This window comes from Gymnoscopelus microlampas (assembly GCF_963454915.1).
Source record: "Gymnoscopelus microlampas genome assembly, chromosome: 5".
NCBI lineage: Eukaryota > Metazoa > Chordata > Actinopteri > Myctophiformes > Myctophidae > Gymnoscopelus > Gymnoscopelus microlampas.
Window position 1 is genome coordinate 50,166,278 of NC_139942.1, and position 15,754 is coordinate 50,182,031.

The 15,754-nt window shown below is 45.2% G+C and overlaps 1 protein-coding gene and 1 long non-coding RNA gene across 2 annotated transcripts in view; one reads left to right on the top strand and one right to left on the bottom strand.

The window, feature by feature from the left end:
• Positions 1–7,400, bottom strand: part of LOC311045732 (potassium/sodium hyperpolarization-activated cyclic nucleotide-gated channel 2-like) — a gene marked incomplete at its 3' end in the record, with an annotated part of 111,399 nt that extends 103,999 nt beyond the window's left edge. Inside the window, exons 1-2 of the mRNA XM_084057753.1 lie at positions 6,787–7,400; positions 2,172–2,595 (exon numbers count right to left, since the gene is read on the bottom strand). Of these exons, the coding sequence (XP_083913879.1) occupies positions 2,172–2,595; positions 6,787–7,385 (1,023 nt within the window). The 5' untranslated portion in view covers positions 7,386–7,400. The remainder of the gene's footprint in view (positions 1–2,171; positions 2,596–6,786) is intronic.
• The window catches only part of LOC311045741, a 252,200-nt gene that overhangs the window by 64,278 nt on the left and 172,168 nt on the right, over positions 1–15,754 (top strand). The window lies entirely within an intron of this gene.

Consider the following 15,754-nt stretch of genomic DNA (forward strand, 5'->3'; position numbering starts at 1 on the left):
GCTTCTGGGGGGGGGTCCCTGGAACAACATATCTTGAGATGGGTGTCCACGGCCAAATACATATAATTTTGGGGGTCCTTGACATGAAAAAGTCTGAGAACCACTGATATTATAGCAACAAAGTTTCAAAGAAAGAAAATTAGAATAGAATATTTAGAAGACAGTTTGTAGAATCGGCCTCAGGCCTTAATGGGTTCAAATCAGCCAGATCTTATTCATCATCGCGTGTGTATTTGTGTATTTGTGTGTCTGTTATTGTATCGGTTTGTGGGTTTTTGCCTGCACGTGTGTGTGCATGTTTTGAGTGTGAGCAGATTGTGTGTGAGTAAACCGTGCGTGTGTGTGTGTATGTGTGTGCATGCACGTGTGTGCGTGCGTGCGTGCGTGCGTGCGTGCATGCGTGTATGTGAGTGCATGCACATGCGTGCAGTGTGTGTGTGTGTAGTGCTTATCCGAAGGGCAACAAACAATCAATAGTGAAAAGACTTCACACAGTGTGACTTAAGGCTTTGGTTATTGGATTGATCCTCTGTAATTTAGCGTATAATTATTAGTTTTGGAAACCAAACTCCTCCATCACGTCTTGAACGGGTGAACGACAACTGTAAAACAGGTAAAGTAAAGAAGTTACCACAGGACAGAAAAAAATATATAGGGCGCTCGGGCGGCTCCGTGGTAAGAGCCTGCCCACCACCGTGAGAGTTGTGGGTTCGAATCCACCGCGGTGCGCCCGGCTTTGTCGAGCGTCTATACTAACACAATTGGTCCGTGTTCGGGGGGGGGAAGCCGGGCGGGGAGGGGGATGTGTTGCGGACACATTGTGAGCTTGTAGACTGAGCTATTTTCAGCTAGGATATTTAGTGTAGAGTGAAAACAGAAAGGTCACGAGTCTAGAGACCCAACCAAGTAGAGGGTTTAATAAGTGGCTAGGTTTCTCACCTCTCCAACAGCAATGAATTGTTGGAGGGGCTGTGGAATGATCGGGGATCACTCACATATATTTTGGGACTGTCCTGAGATTATATCCTTTTGGCAAGGGGTGAAGGAAGAAATAGACAACATTTTGGGAATAGATTTACCTTTGAGCCCGACCCATTTTTAGCTTGATGTGATACCCGATGACATTTCTAATGGAAATCAGAGGTATATATTTTACAGAGCTCTCAGAGGAAGCAGAGAAAGCAAGCCACTGTCTCTGGCTGAGACAAAGGGACAAGGCTTGGGGGGGACATCAAAATAAGTTGTGCTGCAGGGGGGTGTCAGGGAGAGTTCACTGAGAGTTCACTGCCCCGCCACCAGGAGCACCATGAACGTGTACCATGAACGGTGGTCCCCAGCTGAAGACCCTGCAGCAAAACTTATTTTTTGCGGTCAGGTTTAATCCTGGCTCAGGGAAGAGGACGCCCCTGCCATTCATAGTCCACCATGGGCAACGTTGGAGGTGCGGCAGACGAAGGTCTCGCAGGAAGACCATCTCTCTGTATTTCCCTCTCGGAAATAATAATACACATATTTTTGATGATTGCTCGTAAAATGATAACAAATTAACTGGAGGAAGACGCACGCGCCCACCCTGGCTCAATGGACACAAAGACAGCAGCAGGTGCACAGGATGGAACATTTAACAGCTCATCTTCAGTTGAAATTGGACAGAAACAAATGTGTACAGACACTTATTGTATCTTGGAATTTGATTCAGTGCCGGTTCCTTTGTTTCTTTTATTAAGTCATTATTTCTTATTTTTGTATTTCATGGTCCTTTTTTGTGTTGTTTTGTTTTTGATGGGAATGGACATTTGTGCTATAATGTGTGGATTTGCTGTCATGGGGCGGCAGTTGCTCAGGGGTATAGTGGCCGGTCGAGCGGCCGGATGGGAACCGCGAGGTTCCCAGTTCAATCCCGGGCTCCCCCAGAGTTAGTGTCGAAGTGTCCTTGAGCGAGACGCTGAACCCCTAATCCAACCTAAACTCCCGATGAGCAGGTTGGTGCCTTGCATGGATTCCTCCGCCATCGGTGTATGAATCTGTGTGTGAATGGATGAATGTAATGCACAATCTTATGTAAAGCGCTTTGGATAAAAGCACTATATAAACGCACCATTTACCATGGAACAACCTGTGTGAAAATGCAAAAGAAATGTAGTTAAAACAACAAAGAAAACGTGTCTCACCTCTTCCCACTGATGGATGTAGCGTATGAGTCTGGAGAGCCTCAGCAGCCTCAGCAGACTCAGGATCTTGGTGAAGCGGACGATCCGCAGCGCCCGGGCCGTCTTGTACACCTCCGAGTCGATGCCCCGCTCCAGGATGAGGAAGATATAATCCACGGGGATGGAGGAGACAAAGTCCACGATGAACCACGTCTTCAGGTACTTCATCTTGATGGTCTTGGGGTCCAGGATGATATCGGAGTTGTCCTCGATGATGATGCCCGTGCGGAAGTTGAGCACCAGGTCCATGAGGAAGAAGGTGTCGGAGATCACGTTGAAGATGATCCAGGGCGTGGTGGTCTCGTCCTTGAAGAAGGTGATGCCCACCGGGATGATGATCAGGTTGCACAGCATGAACAGCAGCATCGTGAAATCCCAGTAGAACCTAGCGAGGGGGCACGCGTGCGCGTGTGCGTGTGCGTGTGTGTGTGTGTGTGTGTGTGTGTGTGTGTGTGTGGAGGACAGGAAGGGAGGAAGGGGAGGGGAAGGAGACAGAAATAGAGTGAGAGGCAGATAGGGAGTCACAGTGGAAAAGTGATATTCACTGGAGACTTCCTAACTGGAGACAGGAGTGTGTAAACACACTGCACACAGACTGCACTAGAGAGAGAGAGAGAGGCAGGAGTGTTGCCTCGTCGTTTATGCGCCATAGTACGACACTGTCTGTCACGCTATGTGGAGTATAAATTCAACCATATGACTGACTTGCAGAGGTTGCAGGAGCAGAGCCTGGTGTTTACAATTTACTATGTAGGCAATAGCATTTAGCAGACGCTCTTTATCTAGAGCAGACGCTCTTCAACAGGGGGTCCGGCCGGGACCCCTAGGCGGTCCTCAGAGCTACGATAGGGGGTCCGCCAAATCTTTGTTTGATATGACTTTTTTTTTGTTTACATTAACCACTTGAACCCTAGCGTCCCTTTTCTGAGGAGAACTTTACCCAAAAATAGCAGATCTACAAGCTCACAACGCCTCGCGCTGTGAGGCGTTGTGAGCTTGTAGATCGGCTATTTTTGGCAAAGAGTTGTACTGTAGGTATAGGGGGGAAAAAAGAGCAGCAAAAGTACAATATAGAGGTGGTCCCTGCTTTATCTCTCTCTCTCAGCTAGGGGGCCCTTGGCCTGAAAACGTTGAAGACCCCTGATCTAGTCTAGATTGACTTACAGTAAGCAAGGTAAACAAATACTGTACATCAAATGCAGAGAGACAGTGTAGTGCCACAGTAAACAAGGACCTCAGGTAAACCAAGAACTTGGCATCAGTCTAACAAAAATAATTTCGAACAATGATAATCTGTACACTGACACTACAGGATGCCAGGTCAACAATATAATCTATAGCATCAGTTTCAGTATAATGGCTGGATTATCATCTTCCACAGACAATAATATAAACAACTGGAAAAGAGCTTGATACCTAAACATGGCTACTTACTGACTGACTGAGAGCCACTTGGACATTTTCAACATGTTAGCACTTTGACAAAACATTGAACGTTAAGTGTAGTGAAATGGAAAATATGTTTTTCACACTTTTAGAGCATATCCGTGGTCATCATATGGGCATACCTAACAATTAATTTTGGGGGGGAAAAATCTTTTGTGTGTTACAAGTCCCTAAAAAGCCAATAATTAACAATAATTAATTACTTCCTGTAAACGAAAACGTGCTGCGTGATGACATAACACAACTTTCATGAATATAAATGAATCTTGATTATATCCACCTGTTTGATTCCCATAGCTGCACGTTCTTCAAATACAGCTGATTTTAATGACAGAACTACTCTGTTTTGAATCTCATTCAAGATGACGTCCATTTAACTTAATCTGCACCCTAAAATATGTATCTGAAAACATTATAGGTTAGAAATAAGCCAAGTAGTTGCAAACGTGCTAAACTGGCCGTCTCTCTCTCACTTGTAAACAAACACTAGCTCTGTTGCACAAGGCTGAAGTGATTGAGTGATTGACGTCCCATAGCCTGAAGGGATGGGACCTTCTGATTGGGTGAGACGACGTTTTAGACTGAATCTGAATAAAATTACCCAAAATGTCACTGCACTGAATCTTTACGTGTTATCTTAACTTTAAGATAAAGCATACAAGGAGAAAAGCAGATGTTTTTAAGGGTCTGGTTGAAACTGGTTGAGAAACCATTTCTTTCTTATTTTAAATTTGAATTCCCTCAAAGGCTAAACTGATGTTTCATAAATTATCCATTTGAATCATTGCATTTCTTGGTTTTTAATAGTTGCAACACACTGTGTGTGTGTTGCATGTGGTTTTGTGTAGATCTGTGTAATTGGGTGGGTGGGACTGTCGGGGGGGGGTCTATAGGATGTTGTGTACTGTCATTTATTTATTTTTAAGTCAATAAAAATATTGATACAAAATAGCACTTTGTTTAAACTTTGGACAAAAAAAAAGAAAGAAAGAAAAACAAATATCCTTTCATTTAAAGGCCAGATGTGGAGTTAGAATTGTAGCTCAAAGTCTGTGATTTGATTTATTTATTTATTATGGTGAGCATTGATCCAGAACATTAAACCAGGGGGATCTTGGTGGATGGCAGCAGTAAATTGCTAGTGATGGGAGGGGGGAGCGGGAGGGGGCTGAGTGGGACAGACAGATTAAAGTAGTAACATCCAAGGCCATCAGGCTCTGTCATCATCATCATCATCACAGAGTCTCTGCAGGACAGGACAGGTGCATCGCTGAGTCACTACACTGCGACTTACGCAACAAGCCCCGAGAACTAAACTATAATAACCTCCATATGCTAAATCAGTGGTTCTCAACCTTTTTCATGCCAAGGACCCCTAAATTGATATACACTTGGCTGCGGACCCCCATCTTAAAATGTTTTGTGCCAGGGACCCCCATGAACAAAGATTTGAGTTAAAAATGTTTGCTTTGAAAAATACATATATATTCAAACTAAAGATATGCACACATTTTCAAGGTTTTTCAAAAATAGCAGATCTACAAGCTCATAGACCACTGGTGGTGGTCCCCGGACCACTGGTTGAGAACCACTGTGCTAAATGAAAGGGCTCCGTCAACTTATAATAATACATATCGTCAGATTTTTTTTGCACAAAGTAGATCTATCTATCCAAAGTGACGTGTCCAAATTTCAGCAGCTGTTCCTCGTCTCAGGTTAAAGCCTGGCTACTTGTCTTAATTCTCACGACTTGCGGTCATACGATACAGTACAAGGAGGCTAAAGTTTAGCAGCAAAACACGAGCAGCGTGAACGAATGACCACTGTTTGGCACGACACGACTTGTAAATGAGGTGGGGAGCTGTCCACTCCCGTGGTGCTGAAATGACAGCTCGCTATGATAAGCCGGGGCTATGAATGGCTCTTCTTGAGTCTTATCACTCCTCGACCAAATAACATGAAATAATATATATATTATAGATAATTCATCGATCAAAAATAACGTTGTCATCTTAACCCACTCTGTGGACGTGTCACATGTGTCAAAATCTCTCGTTTTTTCGTGGTGCTGCTGGAAAAGCGTGATGATATAAAAAAACGTCGGCATTGTAATGCAGGATAACACAGACAGGATGTGTCTGAGTGATGTGTGCTGCTGGAGGTCTTCACACACTGGTCTCAAGGTGACATTCCATTACTGAGAGCATCACACACACACACACACACACACACACACACACACACACACACACACACACACACACACACACACACACACACACACACACACACACACACACACACACACACACACACCGGTGTTACAGGGTGCTTGTCGCAGAGCCTCTATACTATGACGAACGCTCGGATCTGTTTTAATATTCACATTGTCTAATAAGCAGCAGAATAATGCATCGGGGCGACGCGGGGCGTCATCCTTTTGTGAATACTGACCAGACGGTTTCACTTAACGCTGCAGCGACAAGTCTCTACCATGAAGTGACATAACATTATCATGAATTAGTGTGGCTATATATAGGCCAGACATGACCGATTATCCCAAGTAACTGCAATTGTTATTATAGTCCTATATCTTTTTTTAAAACTACCATTTCAACGGTTATTTTATTGCTATTTTTTGGCTTGCTATTTTTTCTCATGTTACTGCAATTTCGAGGAGTCTGAATCCAATCGTCTCTTTATAGGCTATACTACTTGTATAATGAGACGTCATATAACAATAGACTCTTGAGTCTTGCATTTCAAGCTTCAGATTATAGGCTCTACAACCTTGAAAGGACAACAGGTTGTTTTGTTTCTTTTACTTATTCTGGCCACATGTAGGCTAAAGCTTTAGCCAAGTGTGTGACATTGTGTAGCTATATACACAGTACAATCCTCAGTGTTAATTTATCCATTTGTAACTCTGAGAGAGTAAATGGAACCAAATGGACCCGTATGGACACTCAGATACACATTTTACTGTGTATCTGTCAGTGGCCTATGTGTGACAGTGGTCTTGTTTGTCTGCTCATTCTCAACCATATAGTGTGGGGCCTTTTTTTTTTATAAACAAAGTTAGTTGGGGGGTGTTTTAGGGGCACAGTCCCACATCCATGTGCACTCTTACCTGAAATCGCTGTAGGGGTGGATAATCCAATTCCCGGCCGATTTAACCCTCTCCTGCTCCCTCTCCACCGCCTTTTGACTCCCATACATGCGTAAGGAGAACTTGTTAACTCCCGGCTGCAGCATGCTGCTGAACTGCCGCTGCATGAAGCTGGCCTGGCTGTCGTCCCCGGGCTCCGAGCCGCCCTCGGCGCCGGCGGCCACGATCTGCGGTCCGCCGTCCTCGGACTTCTGGAAGGTGACAGAGTTCCTGGGCTGCTGGCTCTGGGCCGACGGCCCGGCGAGCAGCGACGAGGACGCTTTCCGGCTCGGCGCGTTCGAGAAGGACACCTTGGAGTCCTTCTTCTCCGGCAGCCCGGTGGAGACCGGGGTCAGCCCGCCGCCGTCTCCCCCCGCCAGGCCCTGCGGGGTCTGCGACCCGCCGCCCGGCGTGATGGAGCGGTCCATGCTGATGCTGGCCCTGGCCGAGTTACAGGCTCCCCGCCTGGTGGCGTCCTCGGCCCTCCCTCCCGACCCCTGCTTCTCCTGCTTGGAGATGATGGAACGCAGGGACCCGGTGCCCGAGCCCCTCCTGCATTCCCCGTTTTTGTTGCATTTCATGCTGGAGACGCTGGGAGCGACGCTGTTGCAACAACCACCATCACCACCCGCTCCTGCCGTCGCGTTTAAAACCACCTCTACCGCGACCGCGCGGCCAACGAAAGAACCGGAACGGGAACCAGTGCGAGAACCAGCGCTAGAGCGAGAACCATGAGACGCGCATGAGACAACAGACGCTCTGTTGCTCCTCTCGCCGCGCCCGGCGGCAGCATCCTCCGGACAGGAGGCGGGGGTCTGGGTCTCGGTGGTCCTAGAGGAGGAGACACCAACAACGGGCCGACGAAGGGCGACAGGATGCGCGTCCTCTGCGTGGAGGAGCACCAGGGAGGAGGAGGAGATAGAGGAGTTCCTCCTGGAAGCAGCGGTAGAAGACACGGACGACGCGGCGGCGGCTCCCCCTCCTGGCGTAAAGTTCTTCATCCTTATACTGGAGCCTCCTCCTCCTCCCGCACTCCCACCACCACCACCACCACCACCACCTCCTCCTATTCCTCCTCCTCCACCGCTACCACTCCCCGCACCGGCACGGCGCAATCGCGGATGCTGAAATGTGGACTCCTCATCCCCGTCCTCCGCCTCGTCCATCATCACGACGTCGTTGTTATTGTTGAGACCGGCGGCTGAGGCGATGGCTGAGGCGGTGGCGGCCACACCTGGCGGCGTCTTGACGCCCGACGCGCTGCTGTGGTGATTGGACACACCGGTACTGTGGCCGGTACTGTGGTTGGACGCACTGGTACTGTGGTTGGACGCACCGGTACTGTGGTTGGACGCACCACCGGTACCGGTACCGGCGCACAGGGAGTCCAGGCTGCTCTTCTTGACGCTGCTGTTGCGTCTCGATGATGATGTGCATCTGGACGCGGCGGCGGCGGCGGCGGCTTGCTGCTGCTGCTGCTGCTGCTGCTTGGATGCTGCTGATCCACCTATACCACCACCTCCTCCACTACCTCCACCTCCGCCGCCTCCCGGCCCCGTCGCCTGCTTCTTCTTCATGGCCGCAGCAGCAGATGATGATGCCGGTGGAGCCTCATTCCTGTCCATGACATTGAGCATATCAAATTTTGCCTCCAATTATCTTTGGAGGAAAACCAATCAGAGATAGAGTGAGAGAAGGAGAGAGAGAGAGGGAGAGGGGGAAGGATAGGGGGGGGAGAGAGAGGGAGAAGAGAGGAACAGAGGGAGGGGTGGACGTGACTTCTTTGCAAACTACTGCGTTTGTACTTTCCACTGATTCACGGTGTGTCGCCGAAGCTTCAAACAACCTCTAATGCTATGACAAAGCCTCTCTGAAATTCTTCCCATTCAGTCCATCAGATTTGACTAGCGTTGGGCTTTCAAACTTTGTGTTTGACTATAAGCTACTCCGTTGAAAACATTAAAAAATAACAGCAAACGGATGCGTGCAATCATGTTGTCAAAAGCCATACGATGTCAGATATGACACGAAAAAAGCCCAAATTACAACGTGTTAATGAAAGACAAATGATGTCATATGTTTTTAGAGGGTGTTCTCAATGACAGCCTCGCTGTGTGACAATGGCGCCTACAACAGGTGTCTAGCACACTCTAGCGGCCATACCAATAGAATGCAGCACCTGCATCTCAGTGACAGTAAGCTCAGAGGTCTCTCATCGAAGCTTTGACCAATTTCAAAACAATGGATTTGGTCAGTTACATCCCCACTGATGTTGCTGTCAACTATACGTTTAAAAGCATAACAAATAACTAAGCAAAGCAAAGTATTAACCTACTACAAATGAACTGGGAGCTGTCCTCTCCCGTGGTGCTGAAATGACTGTATGCTCTGTCTCTCACTCTTCTACTATAAAATACTCACATTTTTGTGGCAACAGATTCAATCAAATATTATACAAACTATATTGTATAAACAGGCAGTACTGCTCCCACCCCACCCCACCCGGCCACCCCCACACAGTTCCCATTTAAAAAAAAAAAATTTGCATCTACCCTTTTGAAAATGGTGTGACAATGTATGTCATTTTACATATGTTTTGATATAAATAAAGATGTCAAAGTCAATGAAGGCCGTGTTCATTGCAAAGACAATGGACCAAAAGAGCAAAGTGAACATCAGCGGTGACTGTGAGTTGCTCATCTCTGGTCTTCTAAAATCCATCACATGAACACATCAAACATAAAAGGATAAAGGGACATTTCACCTCCATGGAATATGACGTGTGCAGAACTAACATAATACGGTTTTCCATGAAAAAAGGGATTATATAGGACCAGGCTATCGGCCTATATGTACATTAGTATAGTAGGGTTTTCAAGTGGTTAATCACCACCAGCCAAAGGTGTTACATAGCTTCCCCACACATCAAGGACATGCGGGCCATTTTAATCAAGACTGCTCCGCAGTGAGAGAACAGATGAAGTGGCTAACCTATTTTCCATGATCCACTTATAGTAGAGTCTAATTTTGGTTCCACACATTACAGAGCCGCTGTCATTATTATCGTTTAAGACAAAATGACCTGTTGTTATTGTCTTCATCCCATTGACTGATGCGGTTCTCTTTGACCTGCAGGGAACCTCTACTGCAGTGGTTCTCAAACTGTTTTCATGCCATGGACCCCTAAATTGATATGTATTGGGTCAGGGACCCCCATCTGAAAATATGTTGTGCCATGGACCCCAAGAAGCAAAGCAAAATGTTTGCTTTTAAACAAAACTGTATTCAAATACTTTCACTAATGTTTAAGATTTTTTTTAAATAGCAGATCTAAGCTCATACCACGGCACTCTGTGCCGTGCTATGAGCTTGTATATCTGCTGTTTTTGAATAGCCAAAGTATAAAAGGTTAAAGTGGTTACAATTATTGTGACACTATATCAACACATTCTGCTGGGGACCCCTTGAACCCCCCCCAAGGACCCCACTTTGAGAACCAATGCTCTACTGTACATGAATAGACACAGCACAGTTTAGTAACAATGGCATGATTTCCCTGGACATCCCATGCACCAATGACACATAAATATACCAAGCGTGCCAGCATGCAGTGACATTGTGTAAATCTACATTTTCCGTACAGCATCAGCATTCTGGGTCTCCTTGCCGCAGGTTCCTACCTTTTAACTTTGTCGCCGAGAGCCGGTGTCACATCTCTTTCCCCTCCCTCCTTCTTCCCTTAGTCTCTCTCTCACCCTCTCTCTTCCACCCTCTCGCTCTGTCTCTCTGTCCAATCCCTTCTCACTGTCTTTTTTTTTTTGTCTAACTAGGTTTTACATCCTGATGTGATGAGCCAGTGTGATTCTCCTAATTAATTTCCATTAAAAGCAAAGTAAAGACAAAAAGAAGGGAAAAACTGGATGAAAAACCTTGATTGATTTAGGTGCAAACCAAAATCGACTGGAGGTGCCTGGCTTGTGGTTCAACCAATTAGTTCTGTCCTTGTAAGTGCGAAGAGCACCTGCTGGGTTTGAATAGTAGCTACAACTCCTGTCTGGTCTCTGGCTGCCCTTGGTTTCCTGTCTCTACTACAGCTGACCCATCTGAAATAATGAAGCATTAACCACTTGAACCCCAAGCATCCAGATTCTGAGGGGAACACAAACATTGTAGATCTACAAGCTTGAGCTTTTAGATCGGCTATTTTTTGGCAAAGAGATTTGGTGTAGACAGAAAACAGTACAGTTTCTCTAAGACTATACGTTTTCTAAGGTTTAAGTGATCTTAAAATGCCCCCAAAAAACTAATCTTAACAATAGTGTTTAAAGTGGTTAAACAAAACAGAAAAATAACCCCCCAAAAAGGCTGGCACTACATCAAAACATCGCTGTATTTATTTAAAAAATTGTATCCCACGATTTTGCAACCCCATTTTCTTTCACCCAGTGCCAATTTTCTATGTAATCCTGGCCGCTACACTCCCTCTGCCAGCCTAGGGAGAGCCCAGAGCCGAGCTCATGCCTCCTTCAATGCATGAGAGTTAACGAGCCTTCTTGTCTCCTGACAGGGGGAGTTTCCCCGGTAGGACGTAGCACGTGGAAGGAACACGTTATTCCATCCAGTTCCTTTCCCCTCCATCAGGCTGATCAGGGAGAGGCAGTATAGAGACCAGGATTACTGCATGTTTTTGTGATGGGGAACACGGGGAGAACATGCAAACTCCACACAGAAAGGCCCTTTCGCCAACCCCACCTAGGGTATGGACACTGGTGACATGGAGGAGAGGACTCGCCCCCCAGCACCCACAGCGTCCCCGGCGGGAATGGAACCCAGGACCTTCTAGCTGTGAGGCGACAGCGACACCGACTGCGCTACCGTGACCCCTAAAAACGTCCCTGTAGACAACCAGTGAAGACTATAGCGTGACCAGCGTCACAGGTCTGGAACTAAGTTCTAACCCCTGGATGACATTGCAGCTGTGTGTGTGTGTGTGTGTGTGTGTGTGTGTGTGTGTGTGTGTGTGTGTGTGTGTGTGTGTGTGTGTGCGTGTGCGTGTGCGTGTGCGTGTGCGTGAACCAACCAGGTGGACCTGAACAGAATCCTCTATTCCGGCAGCTCTGTGTGAACAGAGAGACAGTTATAGATGCATTTCACTGTGTGGTACAGCAGTGGTGTAAAGTAACTAAGTACATTTACTTAAGTACTGTACTTAAGTACAATTGTGAGGCATTTTGACTTTGCTGGAGTATTTCCAATTTCAGTACTTTTACTTCTACTCCACTACATCTCAGAGGCAAATATTGTACTTTTACTCCGCTACAATTATTACTCCGCTACAATTACTGCATTGCAGTATTGATACTTTTACTTAAGTAAAACATTTGAGTACTTTTTTCCACCACTGCTGTGTCTGTGCAGACAGACAGACAGACAGACAGAGAGGTACAGTACAGTAAGGCCTGTCTTTGTCACTGTATCCATGCTGGGACACTAATCAGACCAAAAGAAGGTGTCCATGACAACGGCAGTGGTATCTCTCCTCTACGTTAGCCAGAGACATTGGCTGAATGCAGATAAGGGAATTTTAAGCGGGTCATAATGCCTTTAGGCCAGGGGTCTACAACAGGTGGTCCGGGACCCCTAGGGGGTTCTCAGAGATAGTGCAGGGGGGGTTGTCAAATCTTTAGTGTGATAGGGACCTTATTTTTTGCACTTGAACCCTTGCATCCCTATACTCTGGGGGGGGAATGCTAGCCAAAAATAGCAGATCTACAAGCTCACGTGTGAGCTATTTTCGGTAAAGAGGTTTTGTGTACAGGGGAAAAAAGATCAGACCAAGTACGGAGCCAAAGGTCAAGTTTACAAATATTGAGGGTTTAAGTGGTTAAATGTCTGAAAACACACATTTAACATGAATACAATATGTAGTGGGGGTCCCTGCCTCATCTCTCTCTCAGCTAAGGGGTCTTTGGCCTGAAAAACCTTGAAGACCCCTGATGCTTTAGGCTGATAGAGAGGAGAGGCAGGAGGTGGGCCTGGGCCTCCTCACTCCTCAGTGCAGTGCAGATAAGCAGGACTCGGCCATGAGAGGCAACCCAGTGAACGCCTCGCTCTACAGAGGTCCATGGGTTGGATTCCCCCCCCTCGGGACCTGTTATAAGGGCCTGTAGAGTATGTTATCTCTTCTCTGAGCTTACTTTACTGTAACGGTCTTATAAAGCAGAGATGCCACTAGACCAGGGGTCTTCAACAGGGGGTCCGCGACCCCTAGGGGGCTATTTTTTGGCAAAGAGGTATAGGTGTAGAGGGGAAAAACAGCAGACCAAGTAAACAAAAAAAAGTTTAATCTGAAACACAATTGTATACAATATAGAGGGGGTCCCTGCTTCATCTCTCTCTCAGCTACGGGGTCCTTGGCCTGAAAACGTTGAAGACCCCTGCACTAGACTCATCTTTAAAAAAAGGAACACCACTAACTTGGCATGGCAAACTATGAACAGTATGTCCCAGCATTGACATGAAGGTTTTCAACCATGGTCTAACTACTTAAACCCTATACTTAAGCCCCCTCCTGTTCTACACTAGTGTTGATTTTGACAGCAAATATTGATTCAGTTTTAGTCATAAAGTCATTTGAATCAAATTCCATTTAGTTCTATCTAGTCATACTTTAGTCATCTGAAATGTTTTACTGTTAAAGATTATAGTCGACTAGATCTACAGTTGATTTAGTCGACTAAAATGTATTTTACACTTGGTTGCACGCTGAAAATTGCCTATCTACAATCGCAACACCTGATCGCAACCAAGCATGAAATGACTTGTCCTTTAGTTCTACTGGATCTCTTCTCCACCAGTTCCTCCCTGACATTTTGGTCTAGTTTTTTTTGTCGATGAAATTGTCAGTATATTTAGTCCTAGTTTTAGTCATCATAGCTTAGTTTTTATTTCGTTTTCGTCAGTGAAAAAAGGTAGTCACCGATCATTTTTCGTCATAGTTTTTGTTGACAAAATCAACACTGCTCTACACTGAAATATCTTAGCTGATAACAGCTAATCTGCAAGATCGTTGCGAGTCTGTAGATGTGCTATTTCCACTTTATGTTCGCGGGACGCTAGAGTTCAAGTGGTTTAACTCTAATAACTAATAAGATCACATACTGTACTGTCATGCACCGCAATTAAATGGAGAACGTACCAAACATTCCAGCAGTTTGACTCTGTTATAACAGGTGGAACACTCACCATGTGCAATGACACTTTAGTGCTCTTATCATCTCACTAATCTCATTCATTTTCACTGGTTGTTGTTTTTTTCCCCCCACAGACAAAAACAACACTAATGGCATTAAGTATCTATCATCAGTGAGGTGTATTTACCTCAGCCAAATTGTTCCAAATTGAATTACCTCTTAGCTACTAACCACTTTCAATCTGGCGTCCCTATTTTTGGGACATTTCATTATAGGCAACAAAACTAAATTATCCCCCGGCCAAACGTTCAGAAAAATAGACAAAAACAGTATATCTGCAAGCTCACAACATGCTGCAAAGTGCCACGTTGTGAGCTTGTAGATAAGTGATTTTTTTCGCTAGTATATAGGTGGTTTATGAACAAAGCTAGAATTCTGCTTGTTATTGTACTGATATGATACACCGGTTTGCAAATTTCACATTATGTGGTTATACTTAGCCTGGTTAACCATCTGGGTCGCGTGAATTCACATCATCATAGATGACACATGATAATGTGAATTTACGCTGTTCCTGCTGTTCTATATACAGACAAACACGTTGAAGACATTGCATATTGAGGCTTTAACCTTTTGTTTTATGAAATAAAACAAATGAATTGCTCTTTAATCTATTCTATCGCTAGCTTGACCACTTCAAACAGTCTTAATCTTAAAATAATGAATAACCGAACTGGCTGTTAGGGAGTCTTTGGCGACTGCAGAACTTTAATCCATGGGCTACAATGTGGAGCCTAAAGGTGAAACCAGATAAGCAGCAGGAATGTAGTGTAAATGTAAATGACATGCTCACATACTGTACTGTAGCGTCTTATCCACCGTGGCTGTACTCTACATGTTAAGGTTAAAGATGGACTGGGAAGCCCCACAAGGCTAATTGAACAACATCAACCACATGTGTGTCTTACAAATTCTTGCTTCAACACTTTATTGTGATCTTACAAAAATGAGCAACTTAAAACTGTGTTTTTAAAACAAACCAAATAAGATAGTTGGCCTGTTCCCTGGCTGTCACAGATTGAAGCTATAGGGCTTTTATTGAGTTGAGCTGCGTAGCAATGCAAAGCTATTTGTGGGTGTCTATGTCATAGAAATAAATGTATATAACGTACATTTTCTCCCACCACAAACCTGGAAGAGGATATTAGTCATCAATACGTCGGGGGACTCTGTGACAGAACTGAACTCCCCAGTGTAAAGATTTAACCAAATGGGCTCGTACAAAATGTTTTAAAATGTATTTTTAACACATTTTTAGAAGTAGCTCAAGTAGCCAATCTATTGTGCGCTCACTTGTGAGCTTATAGACTTTTCCCGCCCGTTGTCGTACGACAAAGGTTTTATATTAAAAGGAGTAGTTCACCCAAAAACTGACTTATTTTACACCCATGAAGCCTTGAGTTCATGGAGATATTTTTCGATTTTGTCGCATTCCTATGCCAATAACTCAATGACCAGGTCTTGGTCAATGGGAGACTTAGTCTCCTACCGGAATTTGATGCCGGTCATCAAATTATTGGATTAGGATTGCGACAGAAATAGCAGATCTACAAGCTCACAGCATGTCACTTTGTGCTGCGAGCTTGTACATCTGCTATTTAAAAAATAAAAAATCTTTAAAGGATTTGGAAAATTTAGATTTTTTTTGTTTACACAAATCTCTTCAGTGGGTCCCTGGCACAAAACAATTTCAGATG